The sequence below is a fragment of the Budorcas taxicolor genome, chromosome 18 (assembly GCF_023091745.1).
Source record: "Budorcas taxicolor isolate Tak-1 chromosome 18, Takin1.1, whole genome shotgun sequence".
Taxonomy (NCBI): Eukaryota; Metazoa; Chordata; class Mammalia; order Artiodactyla; family Bovidae; genus Budorcas; species Budorcas taxicolor.
The window spans coordinates 45,558,581-45,578,802 of NC_068927.1; the positions used below are offsets into that span (position 1 = coordinate 45,558,581).

The window sequence follows — 20,222 nt, forward strand, 5'->3', positions numbered from 1 at the left end:
ACATTGTTGTGCAGCCATCACCTCTGCACTTCTCCAGAACTTTTTTCATATTCCCCAACTGAAAGTCTGTCCCCATTAAGTAATAAATCCCCATTCCGCCACCCCACCCACCCACCCCCCGCTCTGTGCAGTCCCTGGTAACCACTATTCTACTTCCTGTCTCTGAGTTTGTCTACATGGAATCATGCAGTATTTGATTCTGCCTATTGTGACTGGCTCCTTTCACATAGCATTATGTCCTCAAGGTTCATTCATGTTATACCATGAATTGCTTTCACTGGGTTTTGATCAACCCATGCAAACTACTATTCATGGAGTTCTCATGTTAAAAAAAAAAAAAAGGATGCACAGAAGAACTATACAAAGGAGATCTTCATGACCCAGATAACCACAATGGTATGAGCACTCACCTAAGCCAGACATCCTGCAATGCAAAGTCAAGTGGGCCTTAGGAAGCATTACTATGAACAAAGCTAGTGGAGATGATGGAATTCCAGCTGATCTATTTCAAGTCCTAAAAGATGATGCTGTGAAAGTACTGCACTCAATATGCCAGCAAATTTGGAAACCTCAGTAGTGGCCACGGGACTGGAAAAGGTCAGTTTTCATTCCAGAGAAATTTCATTCCAAATTCATTCCAAAGAAAGACAGTGTCGAAGAATGTTCAAACTACCGCACAATTACACTCATCTCACACACTAGTAAAGTAATGCTCAAAATTCTCCAAGCTAGGTTTCAATAGTACATGAACCGAGAACTTCCAGATGTTCAAGATGGATTTAGAAAAGACAGAGGAACCAGAGATCAAATTGTCAACATGTGTTAGATCATAGGAAAAGCAAGAGAATTACAGAAAAACATCTACTTCTGCTTTACTGACTATGCCAAAGCTCTTGACTGTGTGGATCAAACCAAACTGTGGAAAATCTGAAAGAGATGGGAATACCAGACCACTAGACCTGCCTCCTGAGAAATCTGTATGCAGGTCAAGAAGCAACAGTTAGAACCAGACATGGAACAATGGACTAGGTTCCAAATATGGAAAGGAGTCCATCAAGGCTGTATATTGTCACAATGCTTATTTAACTTATATGCAGCATACATCACTCAAAATGCACAAGCTGAAATCAAGATTGCTGGAAGAAATATCAGTAACCTCAGATAAGCAGATGACACCACCCTTATGGCAGAAAGTGAAGAGGAACTAAAGACCCTCTTGATGAAAGAAGAGAGGGGGAAAGCTGGCTTAAAACTCAACATTCAGAAAAATAAGATCGTGATTTCTGGTCCCATTGCTTCATGGCAGATAGATGGAGAAATAATGGAAACAGTGAGAAACTTTATTTTGGGGGGGGGGCTCCCAAATCACTGCAGATGGTGACTGCAGCTGTGAAACTAAAAGACACTTGCTCCTTGGAAGAAAAGCTATGACCAACCTAGACAGCATATTAAAAAGCAGAGACATTACTTTGTTGACAAAGGCCCATCTAGTCAAAGCTATGGTTTTTCCAGTAGTCATGTATGGATGTGAGAGTTGGACCATAAAGAAAGCTGAGCACCGAAGAATTGATGCTTTTGAACTGTGTTGTTGGAGAAGGCTTTTGAGAGTCCTTTGGACTGCAAGGAGATCAAACCAGGCAGTCATAAAGGAAATCAGTCCTGAATATTCATTGGAAGGACTGAAGTTGAAGCTGAAACTACAATACTTTGGCCACCTGATGCAAAGAACTGACTCCTTAGAAAAGACCCTGATGCTGGGAAAGATTGAAAACAGGAGGAGAAGGGGGAAACAGAGAAAGAAATGGCTGGATGGCATCAACAATTCGTGAGCATGAGTCTGAGCAAGCTCCAGGAGCTGGTAACGGACAGTGAAGCCTGGTGTGCTACAGTCCATGGGGTCACAAAGAGTTGGACACAACTGAGCGATTGAACCAACTGACCAGTGCAAACTACACTTTTGTTTGGGAGTTCCCTAGCATCATACTGTATTTTAAAGGTTTGAGAATCATCCATTTTATAGGATCTAAATGACATATTTTTGTTTGTGTTGTGTGTTCTAATATACTCGTAGAAATAGAGTCATCATTTACCTCTACAAATATATTAGTCTTCAAGCCCCATGTTTTGAAATCTGCCCTATCAAACATGAAGATACAAAAATGGCATCCTGGTGGTGAGTGTGCCTAGGGTGTTTGGGAGCTGTCAGTTTCTGTCGGGTTTCCTGGTGGAGCTCAGTTCCTTGTCTCTTCTTTAGTCATAGGATTGAACTACTCGTTGAACCTGATTCCAGCTCAGACCTGATCAAAACAGACCCTCAGCTCCCTGAAACAGAAATAACCTTTTTAAAATTCCAGGTTCATGAAGTGCCTCTCTCCAGATGGTCCAATCACCTCTATTAACTCACACTCATTCAACATGTGGCAAAGGTTATTGATCACCTGTGCCAGGCACTGTGCTAAGTGCTGGGAATACAAAGATGTGCGAAGAGTCCAAAACAGGCATGAGAACGCTCTCCACATAGTGGAGGGAGGGCTGTAACTGAAATACCCGCACTCACAAGATTGAGGATACTGCCTGCAAGCTGGTGGGGAGGGAATTAGTTTTTTTACCTGTAGGATTATTTTTCCATACCCTGTCCTTTATTTAGGGTAATAAAGTACCCTAAAAATATAAGTTCTGCGCAGAGATGATACCCATAGTTTGGTCTATTCCTAGTAGCAAAGAGGGACCTGCAGCCTGTGACATCTTGGCCAGGCTCTCGGGACCCTCCTGCCATGGCTTCCCTTCATCCTGTTTGTATGAGCTGGGCTGTGGTGTTCCTAGTGGGGCCGTGGGGACAAGGTTTGGGGCTGTTTGAACCTGATTTGTACCTCGGCCTTCGCCTCAGGGTCGCCTTTCTGTCTCCCTGCAGACAGCGTGGGAGATTGGAGGGAATCCTTGCTTTGTAACAAGGGGGTGATTATCAAATAAAATGCTTCCCCCAGGAATGGGGTGCAGTCATGCCTGTCCGGATGTGCTGAGGCTGGGCCCTGCCCATTTCAGGACCCAGGTCAGCGCTCCGCCGTGTCAGCCGTGAGGCGGGAGTCTGCAGCACCGCACCGCACCCGCCCCCCGCCCCCGCCTCAGAGTCTTGAGCCCTTGCAGCCATCCGTCATCCTCGCAGAGCATTGCAACTTTATGCCTGTGCATAAAAACTGGAGGGACTCGTCCCAGAGTTTGCGGCTGCCATCGCCGCTGCCGTTAGAGCAGTTTTAATTAGCTGCAGGATTTTAATGAGCTGAAATCTAGAAGAACCCCATCTCAGAACTAAGCAGGAGCCGAACACAGGGAAGAACTCTGACAAAACAGATGGAGGTGGTGTTCTCAGGGGACTGGGCTGTGTGCTTTGTTTCAGCAAGGAGCAAATGAGTTACTGAGGCCAGGAGGCTGAGGAAGGAAGCCAGTGGGTCAGCCCCAGCGCCAGCCTTGGTGTGGGCAGAGCTGGAAGCGTGGCCCCCTCTGCTGCCATAGCGGAATGCTCGGTGCTGGATTCAAGGTGACGGCAATGTCTGGCTCTATTCTCCTCAAGTTGCCATAGCAGCCTCTCTCCCGATGAGCAGCTTCTCTTGGAGCCCTCAGCCAGGAGGGACGTCATTGTTCACTCCTGCCGGTTCGAGGAGGAAGCGACTGGACAGAGAACTTTCCCAGGCCCGGGGCCCGCACACCCACTGGGTGCACCCACCGACGCGAGGCTGGACGCCTCCTCCTGCCTCCAGTGGGGCACAGGGGTGGGTCTCCACAGCCTGAGGGGGTCCTCTGGGTGACTAGGGGGAGTATCCGGGCCTTGGAGCATCTGCAGCCAACTGTGTCCTTGGAGCCATCCGTCCGTCTGCCTGCCGGCCCTTCGCCACTGGAGGTGCGTGCGTTTTGGCTGAATTCCCAAGTCCTTGCTTGTGCCCTGAAGTGAATTTTCTAGAGACAAAATTTTAAATCAGATAAATAAGGAAATAGGAGAAATCCTTGGCCCTGCCCTGTGTCCCAGGAGGTGTTTACAAGATTAATTGGATTTCTCTTTCTTCCTGTAAAAATTGGTGACGCCATTCGGGGCCTCAGGGAGAGAAGCCACCGGGAGCGCTAGGAACTGTGAAGAGGGCAGGACCTTCTGAAATCTCAATCTCTATTTATTTTTCTTGCCTCACCCCTCCCCCTTCCACTCTATCATTTGAATTTTCTTCTTGTCTGCTGATCTTAGAAGGGAAGTAAGAGAGGGTTCTTCACTTGTCATCGGAGTGTGATGCAGTGCGTGCTGAGCCTATACCCATTCCACTGGGAGTGGGGGCTTGTGAATGTGTTTGTGGGGTCCAGGGCAGCCCACCCCCAGCCTTGACTGTCGTGACCCTCCCCAGGCAGCAGCTCAGCTCACAGGAGAGGGAGACAGCCTTTGAACATCATCTCCCTGTGGCCTTGAAAATAACATGTGACTTTGAAGACAGGGACTCTCATGGGGACTATAGAGGATCAGATGTGCCCACCGTCTGGAGTGTCTTGTGGTCTGTTGGTGATCTCTCACCTACCTCTCTTTAAAGGAAGGAGTTTCCTACAGATTCTGTGATGTCGTTCTTTCCCTCCTGGGGCCTTGAAGACTCAGTCAGGCTGCAAACCATTCCCCCAGGAGAGGAGGCAGGCTAGCCTTTGATTCCTGTTTGCACAAAGCAGGGAGTTAGCTAATCAGATGGTCTCCAGTGAGAGCCAACCCTGGGAGAAAGGCCCAATGAAGGGATGGATGCTGGGGTCTGAGGCTTAGAAGCTAAGTCTGGGCAGGGGAAGCCATGCATGTCTCTAACACCAGTTTCCCTGGGTGTAGCGAGGGTGCTTGTATTCTCTTGGGGGAGAGTCTCTAAACTGAGATGCTTGAATGGTTGATGCTCCTGCCACCATGAAAGTGCAGGTTCTGGGGTCAGGGATGTGGTCTTCAGCCTGGCTCCAGCCACATGGGCTTCTGGAAGCCTGGCTCCAGTTGGTGGGCTTGGTTTGGGCTGCTTCGGAAACAAGTGAGAACAGGTCGTGGCTGGAGGAGGCTGGAGATCTGTACTGGCTTGAACGGTGACCGTGTGACAGATTAGAAAGAAGAGGAGGCTGACCAGCTCTTCTGCAGCCACTTCCGCAGTGCCAGCCACCATGCAAACAATGCGATAATGATCACACGTGCCTCTGAGTCCCTTTTTCTCATCAAATAGTCTTTGGGTCAAGATTGGGCAACACATTATTAGCTGCCTTACCAGGCCACTGTGTCTGCTGGCCATCGACTTGCCATCCTTTCTTCCCCTCTTCCTCTCTTCTTTCTTCTCCCCTCCTTGAGAAATGTCCTAATTTGGGGGTTCACCCTAGATCAGATTGGTTTCCTGACCTCGTGTCTCACTCTGAAGGCTGGTATGTCTGCAGGCAGTATGTCAACACCTTGGCCAGCATAAGCTGGGTGTCCTTATAGCCATGGCCTTGCGTATAGGTTCAACCTGTGGGTCCCGCACGGAGGGCCTGTCATCACTGAGGGAGGGTCCTGGGAGACCGCCCGCCATCAGGCATGCTGTGGGCTTTGTCCTTCCCTGGAGCCTGGGGCCTGCACCCCTGCACCTGCGTCTTTTCAGAATGATGAGCCAGGTCCCCAGGATGGTCCCATCTCGGGCCACCATGGAGAAGGACACCACAGACCCTGAGGGGCTTCAGGGTCTGAGCCTTTGGGGACATGTTGCTGCCCATTTTAACCCACTGCAAGCTGGAGGCAGGGTATCCCTGTTTTTGGCAGGAAGCAGCCACCTTTCTCTGCAGCGAGGTGGTGGGGGGGTACGGGAGGGGCTGTTGCAAGGAGGTCAGGGCCATCTGGAACCCCAGAGCCAATGCTAGAGGCAAACAGCGCCCGGTCACCACTGCCTCCGAAACATGAAAGCTGGGATGTCGTGGGAAACTCCTGTTCGCACAGCCCAGAGAGCCTGGCATTCAGGAGCGTTCCCTAGCATGGAGGCCTGGGGCAGGTTAATTAAAGTTAACTGAGTGAAAAAATAATTACAGAGACTGCGGAGGGGAGAAACCCAAACCTGCAATTTAACTCTCAGCCTCAGAGCCTTGCTGAGAACTGTCTAGTCCTTGGGAATGTGTGTTTGGGCAGGGGAGGGTGGGGTTTCTCTGATTATCACTTCCTGCCTCATGCCCCATCTTCAGGTTGGATACAGAGGGACAAAAACTGGGCTTTCCTCCCCCAGCACCTGGGTGCCAGGTCAGAGATGGGTTCCCTGTTCAGAATGTCAAGGCAAGGAGACTCCAGGCAGGGCTCATCCTTGTGCTGAGTGGCACACTGGTCTGGGGCCTGATCAGCACCCTGCTGTGTCTCAGGGGTTCCTGGGGACTGCCCACCTGGCCTCAGTCTTCCTCGGGCACTGCCCTTTGCCAGGCAGGGACAAGTTCCCAAAGGGCTCCTTAGGTGGAAAAAGGGTAATGTCCCTGAATCCAAGTGGGTAGGGTCGGGTGAAAATAAGGGGAACAAGTGATAGCCTGCTCGAACCACCCACCACACCCCCGCCCCACCCCCCACTGCAGGAACTTACATCTTCCCTTTAGGCAGATGGCCTTGGGGGGCTGTCATCTCTTTCTTTTGGCCACGCCACATGGCATACAGGATCCTAGTTCTCCCAACCAGGGGTCGAACCCATTCCCCCTGCTGTGGAAACTCGAAATCCTAACCACTGGGCCACCAGGGAAGTCCCAGGGTGCCCCCGTCTTGACCCACAGCTTGACCCAACTGATGTCACTAGTTGGTATCGGGATATTTGGCAGGTGTCTCTTCTACTTCAAGGGGAATGAAGGTGGGGGCAAGCAACATGGGCCTGGCCTCGGTCTGCAGTGGCCGGATCAGCAGGTGTCCATCTGCAGGGACACAGCCTCTGAGCCTGGGATCTGTCAGATCTGGGTCTGGCCACCCATCTCGGCTCCAGACCGCTTCCAGAGCTCGGATGACCATGATCTGGCTGGAACTTCAGCCCCTGTCGGTGTGACTAGCCAGCAGGGCTATGATTCCACCCAGATCATCCTTGCGTCTGTCAGGGGCAGGGACAGCTCTGGCTGATACAGTGGCGAGTCAGTCAGTCCCTGACATCTCTGGGCCTGAAAGGCCCCTTCTCAAAGCTTCTGGTTCTATGGAGACCCTTGTCCCCAGCATCCTGAACACCGGAGCCAAGGCAGAGACAGGCCCAAGAACTTCTACTGGGCCTATTGTGAGCCACAGGGACCTGGATTCCTGCCTGAACAGGGCAGGGGGTGGCTGCTGTCCCCTGGCTGTGGGTGATGGGGTCCACACCAGGGTCCCCCTCCTGGGTGGGAGCTGGGGAGTATCTCTCTCCGTGGCTTTTCTAAAGGTTCAGATACAGGAGACCCTGGCAGGAGCCTGGTGTCTCAGCCCCAGGTGGTGACCCGGCTTCACATCCTTGGGCTTCAGAAGGTCAAAGGGACGCACGTAAGGGTGGAGGGGTCCAGGGATTCCGCTTGGTCACGAGCAGTGACCGGGGCCCTGGGCCTCAGTGATGGGCCGTCTTTCTCCCCCACTGCTCCGTAGACCTGGCCTGATGGACGCCCAGTGTGGACAATGAGGGAAGAACGCACCTCCCACACCCGAGAGGTGACCCCCGAGCGAGCCCCGGATGTCCCCGCGAGCAGGAACGATGCGACTGGCTTGCATGTTCTCGTCCATCCTGCTGTTCGGAGCTGCAGGACTCCTTCTCTTCATCAGCCTGCAGGACCCCACGGAGCTCGCCCCCCACCCAGCGCCAGGTGAGCCCTTGCACTCGGCCCTGCCGCCTGCTTGACCCGGCTCTCCCGCCCAAGTTGCAGGCCTTCTCGCTGCCCCGGGGCCAAGGCAGAGGTTCCAGTCACCAGCCGCAGTGTGGGGGCACTGTATCTGCGGTAAGGCCACCAACCATGTGGTTCTGGCCTCTGACCTCTGGCCCGTGCACTGCTCTTGGGAAGAATGGCCAGGCTGCCCCTCTCTCATCTGGTCGTTGCCTCTGATGAAACTCAGATTTCAGGGAACCACCACCTCTCGGGTCCTCTCCCACATGGTCTGGGATATCAGAGGACAAGTGACTTCTCCCTGAGCCCAGGCCTCCCCAATGGGACTCTGATTCTCTGCCCAGCGCTGGGGACCTCTCGAATTCAGCCTCTCCAGCCTGGGCAAGAAAGTCGGGGTGCCTCAGTGCCTCCCGGCTTTGTAAATGCTGAAGAGCCTCCTGATGGCCTCCCCACCTGCTGCCTCCCAGCCCACTGGACTCGCAGAGGTGGGGATGGCAGTGAGGGGAGAGCAGGAAGGGTGGTCCTGAAGCCTCATGGTGGACAGAAGGTAGAGAGGGACGCTCAGGCAAGGCCCCTCTGACTGGGACGTGGCCGAGCCCCAGAGAGCATAGCCGACCTGGAGGGCCGCCAGCGTGGGGCCAAAGCCAGGAATCATTGGCATCATGTGAGGGGAAAGCACAGTTGCCAGGCCAAGCACCTGTGTTTACAACAGAGGTCCCAGAGGCCTTGTTAGGGGAGGGTCCTTGATGGCTGGACACCCCTGGGCTCCCAGACACAGACAGAAGAAAAGGGGCATGGAGGCTGGAGAGTTAGGCAGAGGCATTCCCCCGCACCATCCCTGCCTACAGCCCACAGCCCAGGAGTGCAGGACACAGTGTTAGGGGGTCCCTGGCCCTGAGTGGGGAGGGCACAGGGCCCGCCACGGCTCACATGCTCAGGGCAGCCTGCATCCACGCTGAACTCAGCCTGGGGACCCATAGGTGCCACGTGGAAAGGCGGAAGGAGCAGGAGGCCAGAGCTGGGCCTGGCAGCTGCTATTGGAGACCCTGGCGGGAGAGGCTGGTGTGTCGTTTCTTTCATCCCTGAGCTTCAGCCTGAAGCAGTCCAGCGTTGGGCGGACCCCCTGGGGCCGGTGGTGAGTCACTGGTGCTGACTCACGCTTGGGCTGGACCCTCCATGGAGGTGGCTGTCGAAGATGGGTCTGGCTGCTTCCCAGCTGCGGAAGCAGAGACCCGTGACTGAGCCGGTCCCTCTGTGGAGACTTTGCAGCTTCACGTGGGCCCCAGTGTGGCCAGCGACTCTGTGAGCAGCATCTAGCTCCACAGGCCACGTCCCCCCAGAGCACTCAGAGTTGCTCTCCACAGTTGTGCGTTATATGAGCGGGAGCAAGCTCCCAAAAAAGGCCTCTCGGACATGGCTTGGGGATCACGGCGCCGTGTGTCCTCTGCACGTCTTGGTGTGTGCACGCGCGGTTGGGGCACACGTGGGCAGAGGGTTCTCATGTCCTCTGTCTGCTTTCTGTGGGACCAGCCTGGGAGAGAAGGCTCGAGCATGTCTGTGGTGTCCACTGGGGCCGGGTGCCCACCCATGGTGTCTTCTGGGGACCGGTGTGATAGTCCTGAGTGGGGTCGCTGCCTGGTGACCTCGACACGTGCCCTGCCGTGCTCCAGCAGCTGACAGCGCAAAGACCTTGCCTCTTGTGTCACGGATTCCTGTCCTCGCCGGCTGGCATGGCCTGCACAGCTACCCCGGTGCACACGTGCAGATTACCTCGATCACTGGTGGAGTGGGGGCCCAGCGGACAGTGAGGGTTTCTGGGGTGGGTAGACTGGCAGGCGGGATGGCAGGAAGCTGAGGCCAGCCTCCCCCCTTCAGCCGGGGATGTCGAGGACCTGGCAGACCCAGGTGAGGAGCATGCTTGGGTTTTGAGCTCCCTTTTTCTGGCTGTAAATGGAGCCGGACCACCTGGACGTAGCACCTGTACGTTCTACGTAAATCACCTCAAACACAGTCGTAAAACTTTAAGTAATGCTTACGTTACTTTCCCTGAGCAAAGTGTTCCTGACACAGGCTGTTTGTGTTGATTTGTTACTGTTCATTTATTCTTCCCCTGTACTTCTCACGGCAGCCTAATTGTGATTCGGTACCAAGAAAGCAATATCAAAGTAATTTTCCACAACATTAGTTACAATTTTCTTCTGATCTTTCAAGTGAAACAATCCCATCCTGTTGTCTTCTCTGCGCCCATAAACCTTGATTACATTTATCTGTTGGAAACCAGTGCTTACAAAGTGTATGTATCCAGCTGCATGGGTGGTTTGGCCCCAAGAGTCCTGGACAAGTCAGAATTTCAGCCCTGGGAGATGTAGACGTGAGAGGCTGCCCTGCCATCCAGATTGGGCAAGGCGGTGGGGGCATCTACAGAGGACATTCCCCACGGGCTCTTCTGGGGTTTTTTCCAGCAGCAGAAACTTTCCTGGGAATGCAGTCTGGGACCCGCTGTTGGTGGCATTGGCCAAGATGGGAGGGGGAGGGTGGTCAGGTGAAGATGCAGAAACAAGCTTGGAAAGGCGGACAGAGCCATTAGCTGTTTGTGCTCCCTTGGGGTTGGCGTGTCCTTCAGATTTCTCCCATGCAGCTACCAGCTCTTAAAAGCACCTGAACTTTTCAGAGACCAGTCAGCAAATCTCACCTGCTTCGTGCATTAGATGCAACCCTGTGGGATTGCCAACTTCTGTAAACCAAGCGCTATTTTCCAAAATGTTTGCTATATTTTAGATCAAACCTTTTGGAACATAAATCACTGCCGGTTCACCTGCCTTCATTCTAAGATTAGGTGTTCTTGGGTATCAGAGAATCTACCTATCCTACTGTTTTTCATATCTCCAATATTGCCAGGCCCTGAGGCCTCCGGAAACTCACGTCTTGACCCAGGAGACTACTCCTGCCCCTTCCCACAGTGGAAGAGAGCCGACCAGAACTGGGAATAACACATCCCATCATGCTGGCCCTGCAGGTGCAGAGGGCACTCTCCACGTGTGTGTTATGAGTGGCCCGTCTTTATATACAGGCTTTAATACAAAGCAGAACTTTGTATTATGGAGAGCTTGGGACACACAGAGAAGTAGATTAGAATAGCACAGTGAACCCCACATCCCGGGCACCCGACAGCCTCAACGGTGCCCCATCCACAGGCCCATACACTTGTCTCTTTTCAGAGCATATATACTAGGGCCAGTCAGTTCAGTCATAAATATTTCTTTTTAAAAAAGTGTCCTGGTTTAGTTTGGCTGCACTGGGTCTTTGTGGCTGTTTGCAGGCTTTTTCCGCTCGTGGTGTGAGCACTTGTTATGCTGTGGCTTCTCTTGTTGTGGAGCACGTGTTCTAGGAGCACGGGCTTCAGTGGTTTTGACTCTCAGGCCCTAGAGCACGGGCTCCGTAGCTGTGGCTCACAGGCTTGGTTGCTCCACAGCATGTGGAATCGTCTGGACCAGGGATCCCACCCGTGTCCCCTCCATTGGCAGGGGGTTCTTATCCATTGTACCGCCAGGGATGTCCCCTAAATATTTCTTATAAAAAATTTTTTATTGGAGTATAGTTGATTTACAGTGTTGCGTCAGTTTCTGCTGTACAGCAAAGTCAATCAGTCATACATATGCCTACATCCACTCTTTCTTAGGTTCTTTTCCCATGTAGGTCATTACAGAGTATTGAGTAGGGTTCCCTGTGCTACACAGGAGGTCCTTATTAGTTATCTATTTTATGTATAGCAGTGTGTTTATGTCAGTCCTAATTTATTCCCCCCCCCCGCTTCCCTGCATAACCATAAAGCCATAAAACCATAAATATTTCATTGTATTTCTTAGTTGAAAAGATAAGAATTCTTTCTTTTAACATTCAACAATTGTTTAATCTCATCAAATGTCCAGTGTCCACATTTCTAGTCATCCCACAAATGTGACAAACACCTTTATTTCCAATTTGTCTTGTCAGTATCCGGATAAGGCTCACATGTTACAACTGGTGGGCGAGTCATTTAAGCCTCTCTCAGTCTCTGAGATGTCCTGCATGCCTTTACTTCCCTCTTGCTATTTATTGGAGGAAACTGGGTCACAGGTTCTGTAAGTTTCCCACAGTTGGGATTTTTGCTGATCGTGCCTGTTTGGTATAGAACAACATAGCCTTCTGCCCCTTGTACTCCCTGTAAATTACGTAAATTTAGCAGTTGATCAGATATAGGTTTGTTTTCCCTTTTTTTGGCAAAAATTCATATGTGATCCTGTGTTCTTCTGTGGGGAGGAGTACATCTGCCCAGCTTTGAGTTACTGGTTAGCCACTGACCCTGTGGCTTCCTAAGTGGCTCAATGGTAAAGAATTCGCCTGCTAATGCAAGAGAGGCGAGTTCGATCCCTGGGTCGGGAAGATCCCCCGGAGTAGGAAATGGCACCCCACTCCAGTATTCTTTCCTGGAAAGTTCCATGGACAGAGGAGCCTGGCGGGCTACAGTCCGTGGGGTCGCAAAGAGCGACCCAACTGAGCGACTAAGCATGCAGGCACTCTGCCTGCTCAGTGGCATCAGTGACCAGTTTCATAGAAGGCAATTTTTCCACAGACCAGGGCAGGGCCATGGTTTCGGGACGCTTCAAGGCCCGCTGATCTGACAGGAGGCGGAGCTCAGGCGGTAATGTAAGCGATGAGAAGCAGCTGTAAATCCAGATGAAGCTTTGCGCCGCCTCCCGCTGCTCATCTGCTCTACAGCCTGGCTCCTAACAGGCCACAGACTGATACTGGTCAGTGGCCCAGAGGTTGGGGCCCCCCTGGCCTAGACCATCCAATCAAGGCTGCACAATTCAATGTTCTGTTTTAAATTTATTTATTAAGTTGAAGTTGAGTTGATTTGCCATGTTGTATTGATTATTGCTTTACAGCAAAGTGATTCAGTTGTGCACACATACACCTTCTTTTGTTTCTCGTTCTTTTCCATTACGGTTTGTCATAGGGTGCTGAGTATAGTTCTCAGTACTGTGCAGTAGGACCTCAGTGTTTATCCATTCTGTACATAAAAGCTTACATCCGCTAACCCCAGCCTCCTGCTTCATCCCTCCCCCAACTCCCTCCCCCGTGATCTTCTAATTGTACCATTTCTTCTTCATTCTTTTAAGTGGGATGGATTTTGTTTTAATGGAATGAGGTGAGATATTGTTAGTGACCCGTGAAGCCAAAGTGAACAGTGCCTGGATTGGCTTATTTGTTGATATGTTTTCAAAAATGTGACCTTACGATACAGATTCTGTTGCTAGCACACTACAGACTACAGACTTTTTTTTTTTTAATGCTTGGTTTTTGTAGAGTGGATTATTATTTTCTTAAATGCTTGGTTTTTGTAGAGTGGATTTTTGTTAAAGCAGGCCACCACCACATTTTAGTGAAGTGGCTCTTTGCTTTCCCAAAGCCGTGGAACTGTGGGTGGGGGGGATGCTGGGGACTGAGGCCAGTGCTGGGATGCTCAGGGAGGAAGGCAGCCACAGGGTTGGCCCATGATGCCCTGAGTGCAGGCAATCTCTGATGACTCAGCCCATAACCAGCCCTAGGGTGTTACTTCCAGGGCATCCAGGAATAATAATAGTAATAACAAAAGTTTACCACATGCCAGCTCTTGTGCCAAGCCCTTTACGTGGTTTTATTTTCCCCTGTGGCTGTGCCACCCAGCATGCAGGATCTTAGGAACCCATGCTCCCTGGGAGTGTGGAGTCTTAGCCACTGGACCACCAGGGAAGTCCCCCTTTCCGTGTGTGTGTGTATTCAGTCACTAAGTCCTGTATGACTCTTTGCCGCCCCATGGACTGCAGCACACCAGGTTTCCCTATCCTTCACTGTCTTTCGGAGTTTGCTCAAATTCATGTCCACTGAGTCAGTGATCCAGCCATCCAACCATCTCATCCTCTGCTGCCCGCTTCTCCTTTTGCCTTCAGTCTTTCCCAGGAGCAGAGTCTTTTCCAATGAGTCAGCTCTTTGTATCAGGCGGCCACTTACAGAGTGGACACAGACATACATCACTGATGGGGGCTAATGCTCCCAGTTGCTCACTGTGTGCCCAGCACTAAGACACACATTTGACATGTATTTAGTGCCCATTTAATACCTTTGGAACCCCTTGAGTTAAATACCATTACACCATTTGACAGACAAGACTCCTGAGGTAAGAGAGGTTATGTGCCATGCCGGGATTCATCCGTAGGGAGCCAGCTGTTGCCTGCGGCACCTCCTGCCTTCTCAACACCAGTGATGCTCGCTTGGTCCGACCTGTCCAGATCCAGAGCAGAGTGTGGATCAAGGACACATGAGAAAATATGTGTGAGAAGAGCTCCCAGCGCATCAGGGGCTGGCGTGAGACCTACGGACCCAGACTCACGGCTGAAGGCTCAGGCAGGCCCCGGTTCCCGTGAGCCCTTGGAGTGCTACAGGGGCGCAAGCCTTTGCTGCAGGCTCAGTCAGGGAGCCCTGGGGATTCTGAGGGTGCAGCAGCCGTCAGAGAGCCCACTCCAGTGGCTGCATGTCATGGAACTGTGGACAGCGGCAGAGGAAGAGACCTCAGGCACGCAGAGAGTGGCTGGGAGGGGTGAAATGGGGACAGAAGAGAGGGCGAGGCCTGGGGCAGGCAGGCAGGGGCAGGAGAGGTGGTTCAGTGGCATCACAAGGTTGGGGCAGAGTTGGCGACCACATGGATGGGAAGCTGAGGAGGGCAGCTGTCAGGGTTTCAAGGTGACTCTGGCTCCGGGTTTCTGGCATTGGTAGAGGGGAGTTGGGGTGCCACCCATCAAGGGAGACACTCCAGACGGGGAGTGGTTGGGGGAGGGGAGTAGAGATCGCGTGTTCTGTTTTGGGCAGATGGCCTCTGAGATGCTAGGCAGGGTGTGTGGAGTTGCCCTGCGTCTCCTCCACCCAGGGTTGCAGACTCACAGACCGCGGGAACAGGTGAGAGGAGCAGAAAGCTCCCTCCCTGCTCCACTCCTCCTCCATTGCGTCTCCTTTCACACAGGTCACACACTCACTCCTTCGCTGTCACACACCTGAGGGCAAAGTCCCAACTGGAGGAGTCAGGAGGGCTTCCTGGAGGAGGGGAGCTGTGGCTTGCTTGATTGCCTTCTCCAGGGCACAAGAGGTGACAAGATGCTGACCTTCGGCGGCAGCAGTGAAGTGGACTTAGGCAAGACTCAGAGCCCGGGGTGTCTCTCCCCAGTGCATGTTAAGTGTTCATTGCTGTTCAGTCGCTCAGTCATGTCCAGCTCTTTGCAACCCCTTGAACTTCAGCACACCAGGCTTCTCTCTCCTTCACTATCTCCCTGAGTTTGCCCAAATTCATGTCCATTGAGTCAGTGATGCCATCCAACCATCCTATCCTCTGTCGCCTCCTTCTCCTCCTACCCTCAGTCTTTCCCAGCATCAGGGTGTTTCCCAAGGAGTCAGTTCTTCTCATCAGGGGGCCAAAGTATTGGAGCTTCAGCTTCAGCATCAGTCCTTACAATGAATATTCAGGGTTGATTTCCTTTAGGATTGACAGATGCTAAGAATGGTGCCCTATATCTCATAGAAACTGACAGAGCCAGAATTGACTCAGAAATCAACAGAACTTCTTTGGTTCCCTGGAGCAGGGCTGTGTTGGCCAGAGAAAGTGTGGCTCTCACTGTTGGTTCCATGGTTACTGCCCGTGCCAACTCTGAAGGCTACAGAACAATCTCAGAGGATTTGTCTTGTTCCTGCAGTGACTGCCTTTATTTGGGTGTGACCCTTTTAACCCTGAGATGCCACCAAGCCAAAGGCCATAGGAGTAACTGCTGAGTTGCTCTCAACAGCTCACCCATGTGGAAAGAAAGTGAAGTCGCTCAGTCGTGTCCGACTCTTTGTGACCCCATGTACTGTAGCCTACCAGGCTTGTTTGTCCATGGAATTTTCCAGGCAAGAGTACTGGAGTGGGTTGCCATTCCCTTCTCCAGGGGATCTTCCCAACCCAGGGATCAAACCTGGGTCTCCTGCATTGCAAGCAGACGCTTTACCGTCTGAGCCACCAGGGAAGTCACGTGAGGGTGATGGAATAACCAGAAGTGTGCTGGCTGTCCTCCCCGCCTCCACTGCCAGAGGATGGGCAGCCTGTGGAACCCGGGTGCCTAAGCCCACACTCCCTCCCTGGCCAGGGGAACCAGCCCCTCCAGTTTCCATGGTGCCGTCTGCTTTGCCCAGGCAGGTGGGTTTTATTGGAATCCTCTTGAGTCTGTCTCCTGAAATCCTTTCCTAACAGCATTGCGGAACATCATATATATTTCCTACAACCCTTGCGAAGCTGACACCTCCTTGTTGTGACTGTGAATATCAGAAGTGACATGTAATTGCAGTGATCCATCCTGTTAAGTAGCTGGCAATATATCATTGCAAAATCAGCACGGCTGGGACTCTCAGAACTCGGTGTTTCTAAACAATGCACCTGCAAGCGTGTGTGTTCAAACTCTCTTCACCAAATGCTGCCCAGGATTCACTAAGGCTGCCTCACCCGCCATACCTTGCCTTGCCTTTCTTTGACCATAGCGAAGAAAAATTAACGCTAGGTAAAACCAAAAATAAGAACTTCCCAGATGGCACTAGTGGTAAAGAACCTGCCTGCCAATCAGGAGATGTCAGAGACGTGGGTTCAGTCCCTGGGTCGGGAAGATCCCCCGCAGGAGGAAATGAAATCTTGCCTGGAGAATCCCATGGACAGAGGAGCCTGGCAGGCTACAGTCCATAGGGTTGCACAGAGTCAGACACAATTGAAGTGACTTAGCATGCATACACACAAAACCAAAAGAAAAATTAATGCTGGGTAGTGTTGTTGCCTGGAGAATCCCAGGGACGGGGAAGCCTGGTGGGCTGCTGTCTATGGGGCCGCACAGAGTCAGACACGACTGAAGCGACTTAGCAGCAGCAGCAGCAACTGAGTTTTCAGTTCTCTGGAGGGTCTGCCTCGTGACACAGAATGCAGTGGATTCTCAAAGTCAGAACTGTGGCCAGGATGCTTGTGGCAGTACTCCTTCCAAGCGTGGCCCCGGGGCTTCCTGTCCCCCTTTCCTCAACTCGAGGGGCTTTAGTGGGGGTTCCTTCTGGTGCCACAGTTCAGGTGGTGAGCAGGATCAGCCCAGCTATCACTGTGCTGGCAGAGGGAAGAAAACTGGTCAGGTCAGTGTGGATAGTTGGAAGGTTGGGGACCAGGGGTGACCAGAGCCCATGGCATGATGGCTGAGCCCCGCTTTGATGGAGTGGGAGCATTGAGGCAGGGCCTGCACACTTTAGGGCACCACTCACACTGTGCTCTGTGCTGATTCCAGCATAAAGTTGATTTAAACTATGGTGTGAAGGGCGCCCCCTGGAGTTGTGCAGAGAATAGTACTGACGAAGGGGCAGACATGGGACCTCCATGGCAATCAGACAGTGAGAGCCAGAAAAGGGAGGGGGATGCGTCCGAACACATAGCCCTCAAGGGACTTCGCTGGTGGTCCAGTGGTTAAGACTCTGCCTTGCAATGCAGGGGACGTGGTTCGGTCCCTGGTCAGGGAACGGTGCTCTCACATGCCATGGAGCCACCGAGGCCGAGCCACGGCCACTGAGCCCGAGTGCCCTAGAGCACGGATGAGGCAACTAGAGAGTCTGTGCACCGTAACAAAGGATCTTGCGTGATGCAACCAAGATCCCTCATGCTGAAACTAAGACCGAACACAGCCGAATAAATAAATTTTTTTAAAAGAAGATCACACGGCCTTCAAGTGTTGGTACAGGAGCCCAGAGGGGCTGGTGGGCCCTGCGGGTGCCGGTTTCGGAGTCTTCTTTGAAGTCTGCTTTTGAGGGGAGCTTTGTAAGAGACCTAGCCCTCCCTCAGGGGTGCCCACCATGAGCCCCTCTGCAGTAGGACTTTCTCTGCCCCCATCCCCTCTCCTGAGACACTGCCCCAGCCCCCAGCACCCTGGTACCTGCCTCTCTGATGTGGCCCCATTTCCGGGGTCCCTCCCTCCCCACTGCAGAAGACACCCTGGAGGTCTACCAGTCAGAGCCTTGCTTTTCCTTTGGTGCATTTAGAAGACGCTAAATGAAAAATAATGAGCGTGTTGGAACTAAATACAGGAATCACCTAATTAAATTAGGAAACAGACATCTTATCACTGTAATCTGAAAATTGATATTAATAGAAGATGGTCCCAGCATCATTATGCTAAAGGTTCCTCGGGGTGGGGAAATTAAGAAGGAGAGCGGAACGGAAAATTGGGACAATCGTATCCAATAAGAGCAAGACTTATGTTTTAAAGGAACTAAAGTAAAATGCTAAAAATAGAATACAGGATCACTGTGAAGCTCTAATGAAGTAATGGACAAAGATGGCTTTGAAAACCACAGAGCTCTACACTCATGTAGGATGATAATTTTTTAAATGAGACAATGTAATTAAGCTTCAGTGTGCATGAAACCTAGTAATAGTTATCATTTATTGGCGCCAGGCACTGTCTCGGGTGCCTTTACTTTATCTCCCTTCACCCAGTGAGATACAGGCATCCTTGTCCTGAATTTAGATTCGGAGAGGTTAGGTCAGTTGCCCAAAGTCCTGCAGCTAGAGTGGCAGAACCCAGATTCAAACGTAGCTTTGCCTGCTTGCAAAGCCCTTCCTAGGCTCACTTTGCAGCCCTCGCCCGCTGCCACTCCTTAATGGCACGGTCAGCAGTTCTTACATTTTCTGATGTCTTTCTGCCATCTTCTCAAAGGGCGTTTCTTGCCGACACGCAGCAGATTTCTTTGGCAGCCTGACTCCCTGCCCAAACCCCAGGGCTTCTCTGGCTTCTTGGTTAATACAGCCCACACAAAGACCCCTTCTGAAATTACAGTGCAGCTGGGAAACTGGGTCTCCCTTTGTGTCCCAGTCCAGGTGGAGCTGGACAGGGCTGAGCGACCTGAGCTGGACTGGAGGTTCCGAGGCTCAAGCCTCCCCCGGAAGCCCTGGTTTCAGGTTGTGTCTCCACAGCAGCTGATTGTTCCACAGCCCCCAGGCCCCCACCTGGGAGGTGAATCAGGCTCTATTCCCCTGCAGCGTGAGTCACTACTCCGTGGGCCCAGAGCGGGGCTCAGGTGTGGGTTGACCCCTTTCCCATCTGCCCCACCCAGAAGGAATAGGAGGGACCCAGCGGGGAGGAGGGGGGCTCAAGATCTGTGTGTGAGATGCCCAGAAGTACTCCTGGTCTGGGTCACTGCGGTGAGCTCACCTGGGCAGGCAGCAGTGGGGCATGCACCCCACACCTCCCCCACTTTGTGCCCATTCACCAGCCAGGCATCTTCAGTGGCAGTGGGGTCACTTGACTTGACATCAGAGTCAGCCCCTCCCCACCCCCAGCTCAGCCCGAGAGCTCTGCCAGGAAGAGCAGGAGGGTAGGGCAAGACCTCAATCCCCAAGGCACAGGCCTCCAGGGGTGGCCTCATGCCTGGCTTGTTTCCCTGCTCAGCCCCACTTGGTCTGCAGTCTCAGGGCGGTGGGAGGGGGTGTGGGGAGAGGGGCTTGGGACACAGTGACTTTCGCTGCCAGCATGGGAAGGGCCCGGTCAGGTCCTAACACATGCTTATCCAGGCCCCACTAACCTTCCAGAAGTCCTAGGCTGCTAACGTGGGCGGCGCAGAGGTGGTTCTGTGCGGGAACCTGATCCAAGGACAAGGGCCGTTGCTATGATTGTCGCATTTCTCCATGTCACCGGGTGGTTCTTGTGGGTTTTTTTTCCAACCTGGAAAAGGTCACGGTGGTAGTTATGACAACGGAAGTGCTGGAGGACGGTTCTGGAAGCCTCTGTGGGTCCATGGTGCAGCAGGCCCATCAGGGGTGCTCTGTGTGTGGGCTGAGACCTGAGTGCCTCTGGCCAGGCTCTGTGGGGGCTCTCACCTGAACCCCACTGCCTGCCAGGTGGCTGTATACATAAACTGCCTTTCCGTTTATGGTGACACTTTTCATGTGGCTTTAGGGTCACTGTGGGTGTCCTTCCCAAAATCTTTGCAGGAAGCTGGGGACTTAGGCGGATCTCATCTGAGTCAGAAGCTCATTGTTATGTATCTGCTGATGTTTCCATTATAAAGCTTATCCCTCAGGATTTGGGGCTCTACAGTTTTAATTTGGAAGTTTAGTTGCTCAGTCGTGTCCGACTCTTTGAGGCCCCATGGACCGTAGCCCACCAGGTTCCTCTGTCCATGGGATTTCCCAGGCAAGAATACTGGAGTAGGTTTCCATTCCCTTCACCAGGGGATCTTCCCAACCCAGGGATCAAACTTGGGTCTCCCACATTGCAAGTGGATTCTTTACCATCTGACCCACCAGGGAAACCTGCAGGTTTAACTTGGATCATGGTAAAACTTGG

General features: G+C 52.4%; 1 protein-coding gene across 1 annotated transcript in view; it reads left to right on the forward strand.

Moving 5' to 3' along the window:
- The first annotated feature begins 7,667 nt into the window (after positions 1–7,667).
- The window catches only part of CHST8 (carbohydrate sulfotransferase 8), a 71,935-nt gene continuing 59,380 nt past the window's right edge, over positions 7,668–20,222 (forward strand). The window contains exon 1 of the mRNA XM_052656741.1: positions 7,668–7,797. Coding sequence (XP_052512701.1) covers positions 7,668–7,797 — 130 coding nt within the window. The remainder of the gene's footprint in view (positions 7,798–20,222) is intronic.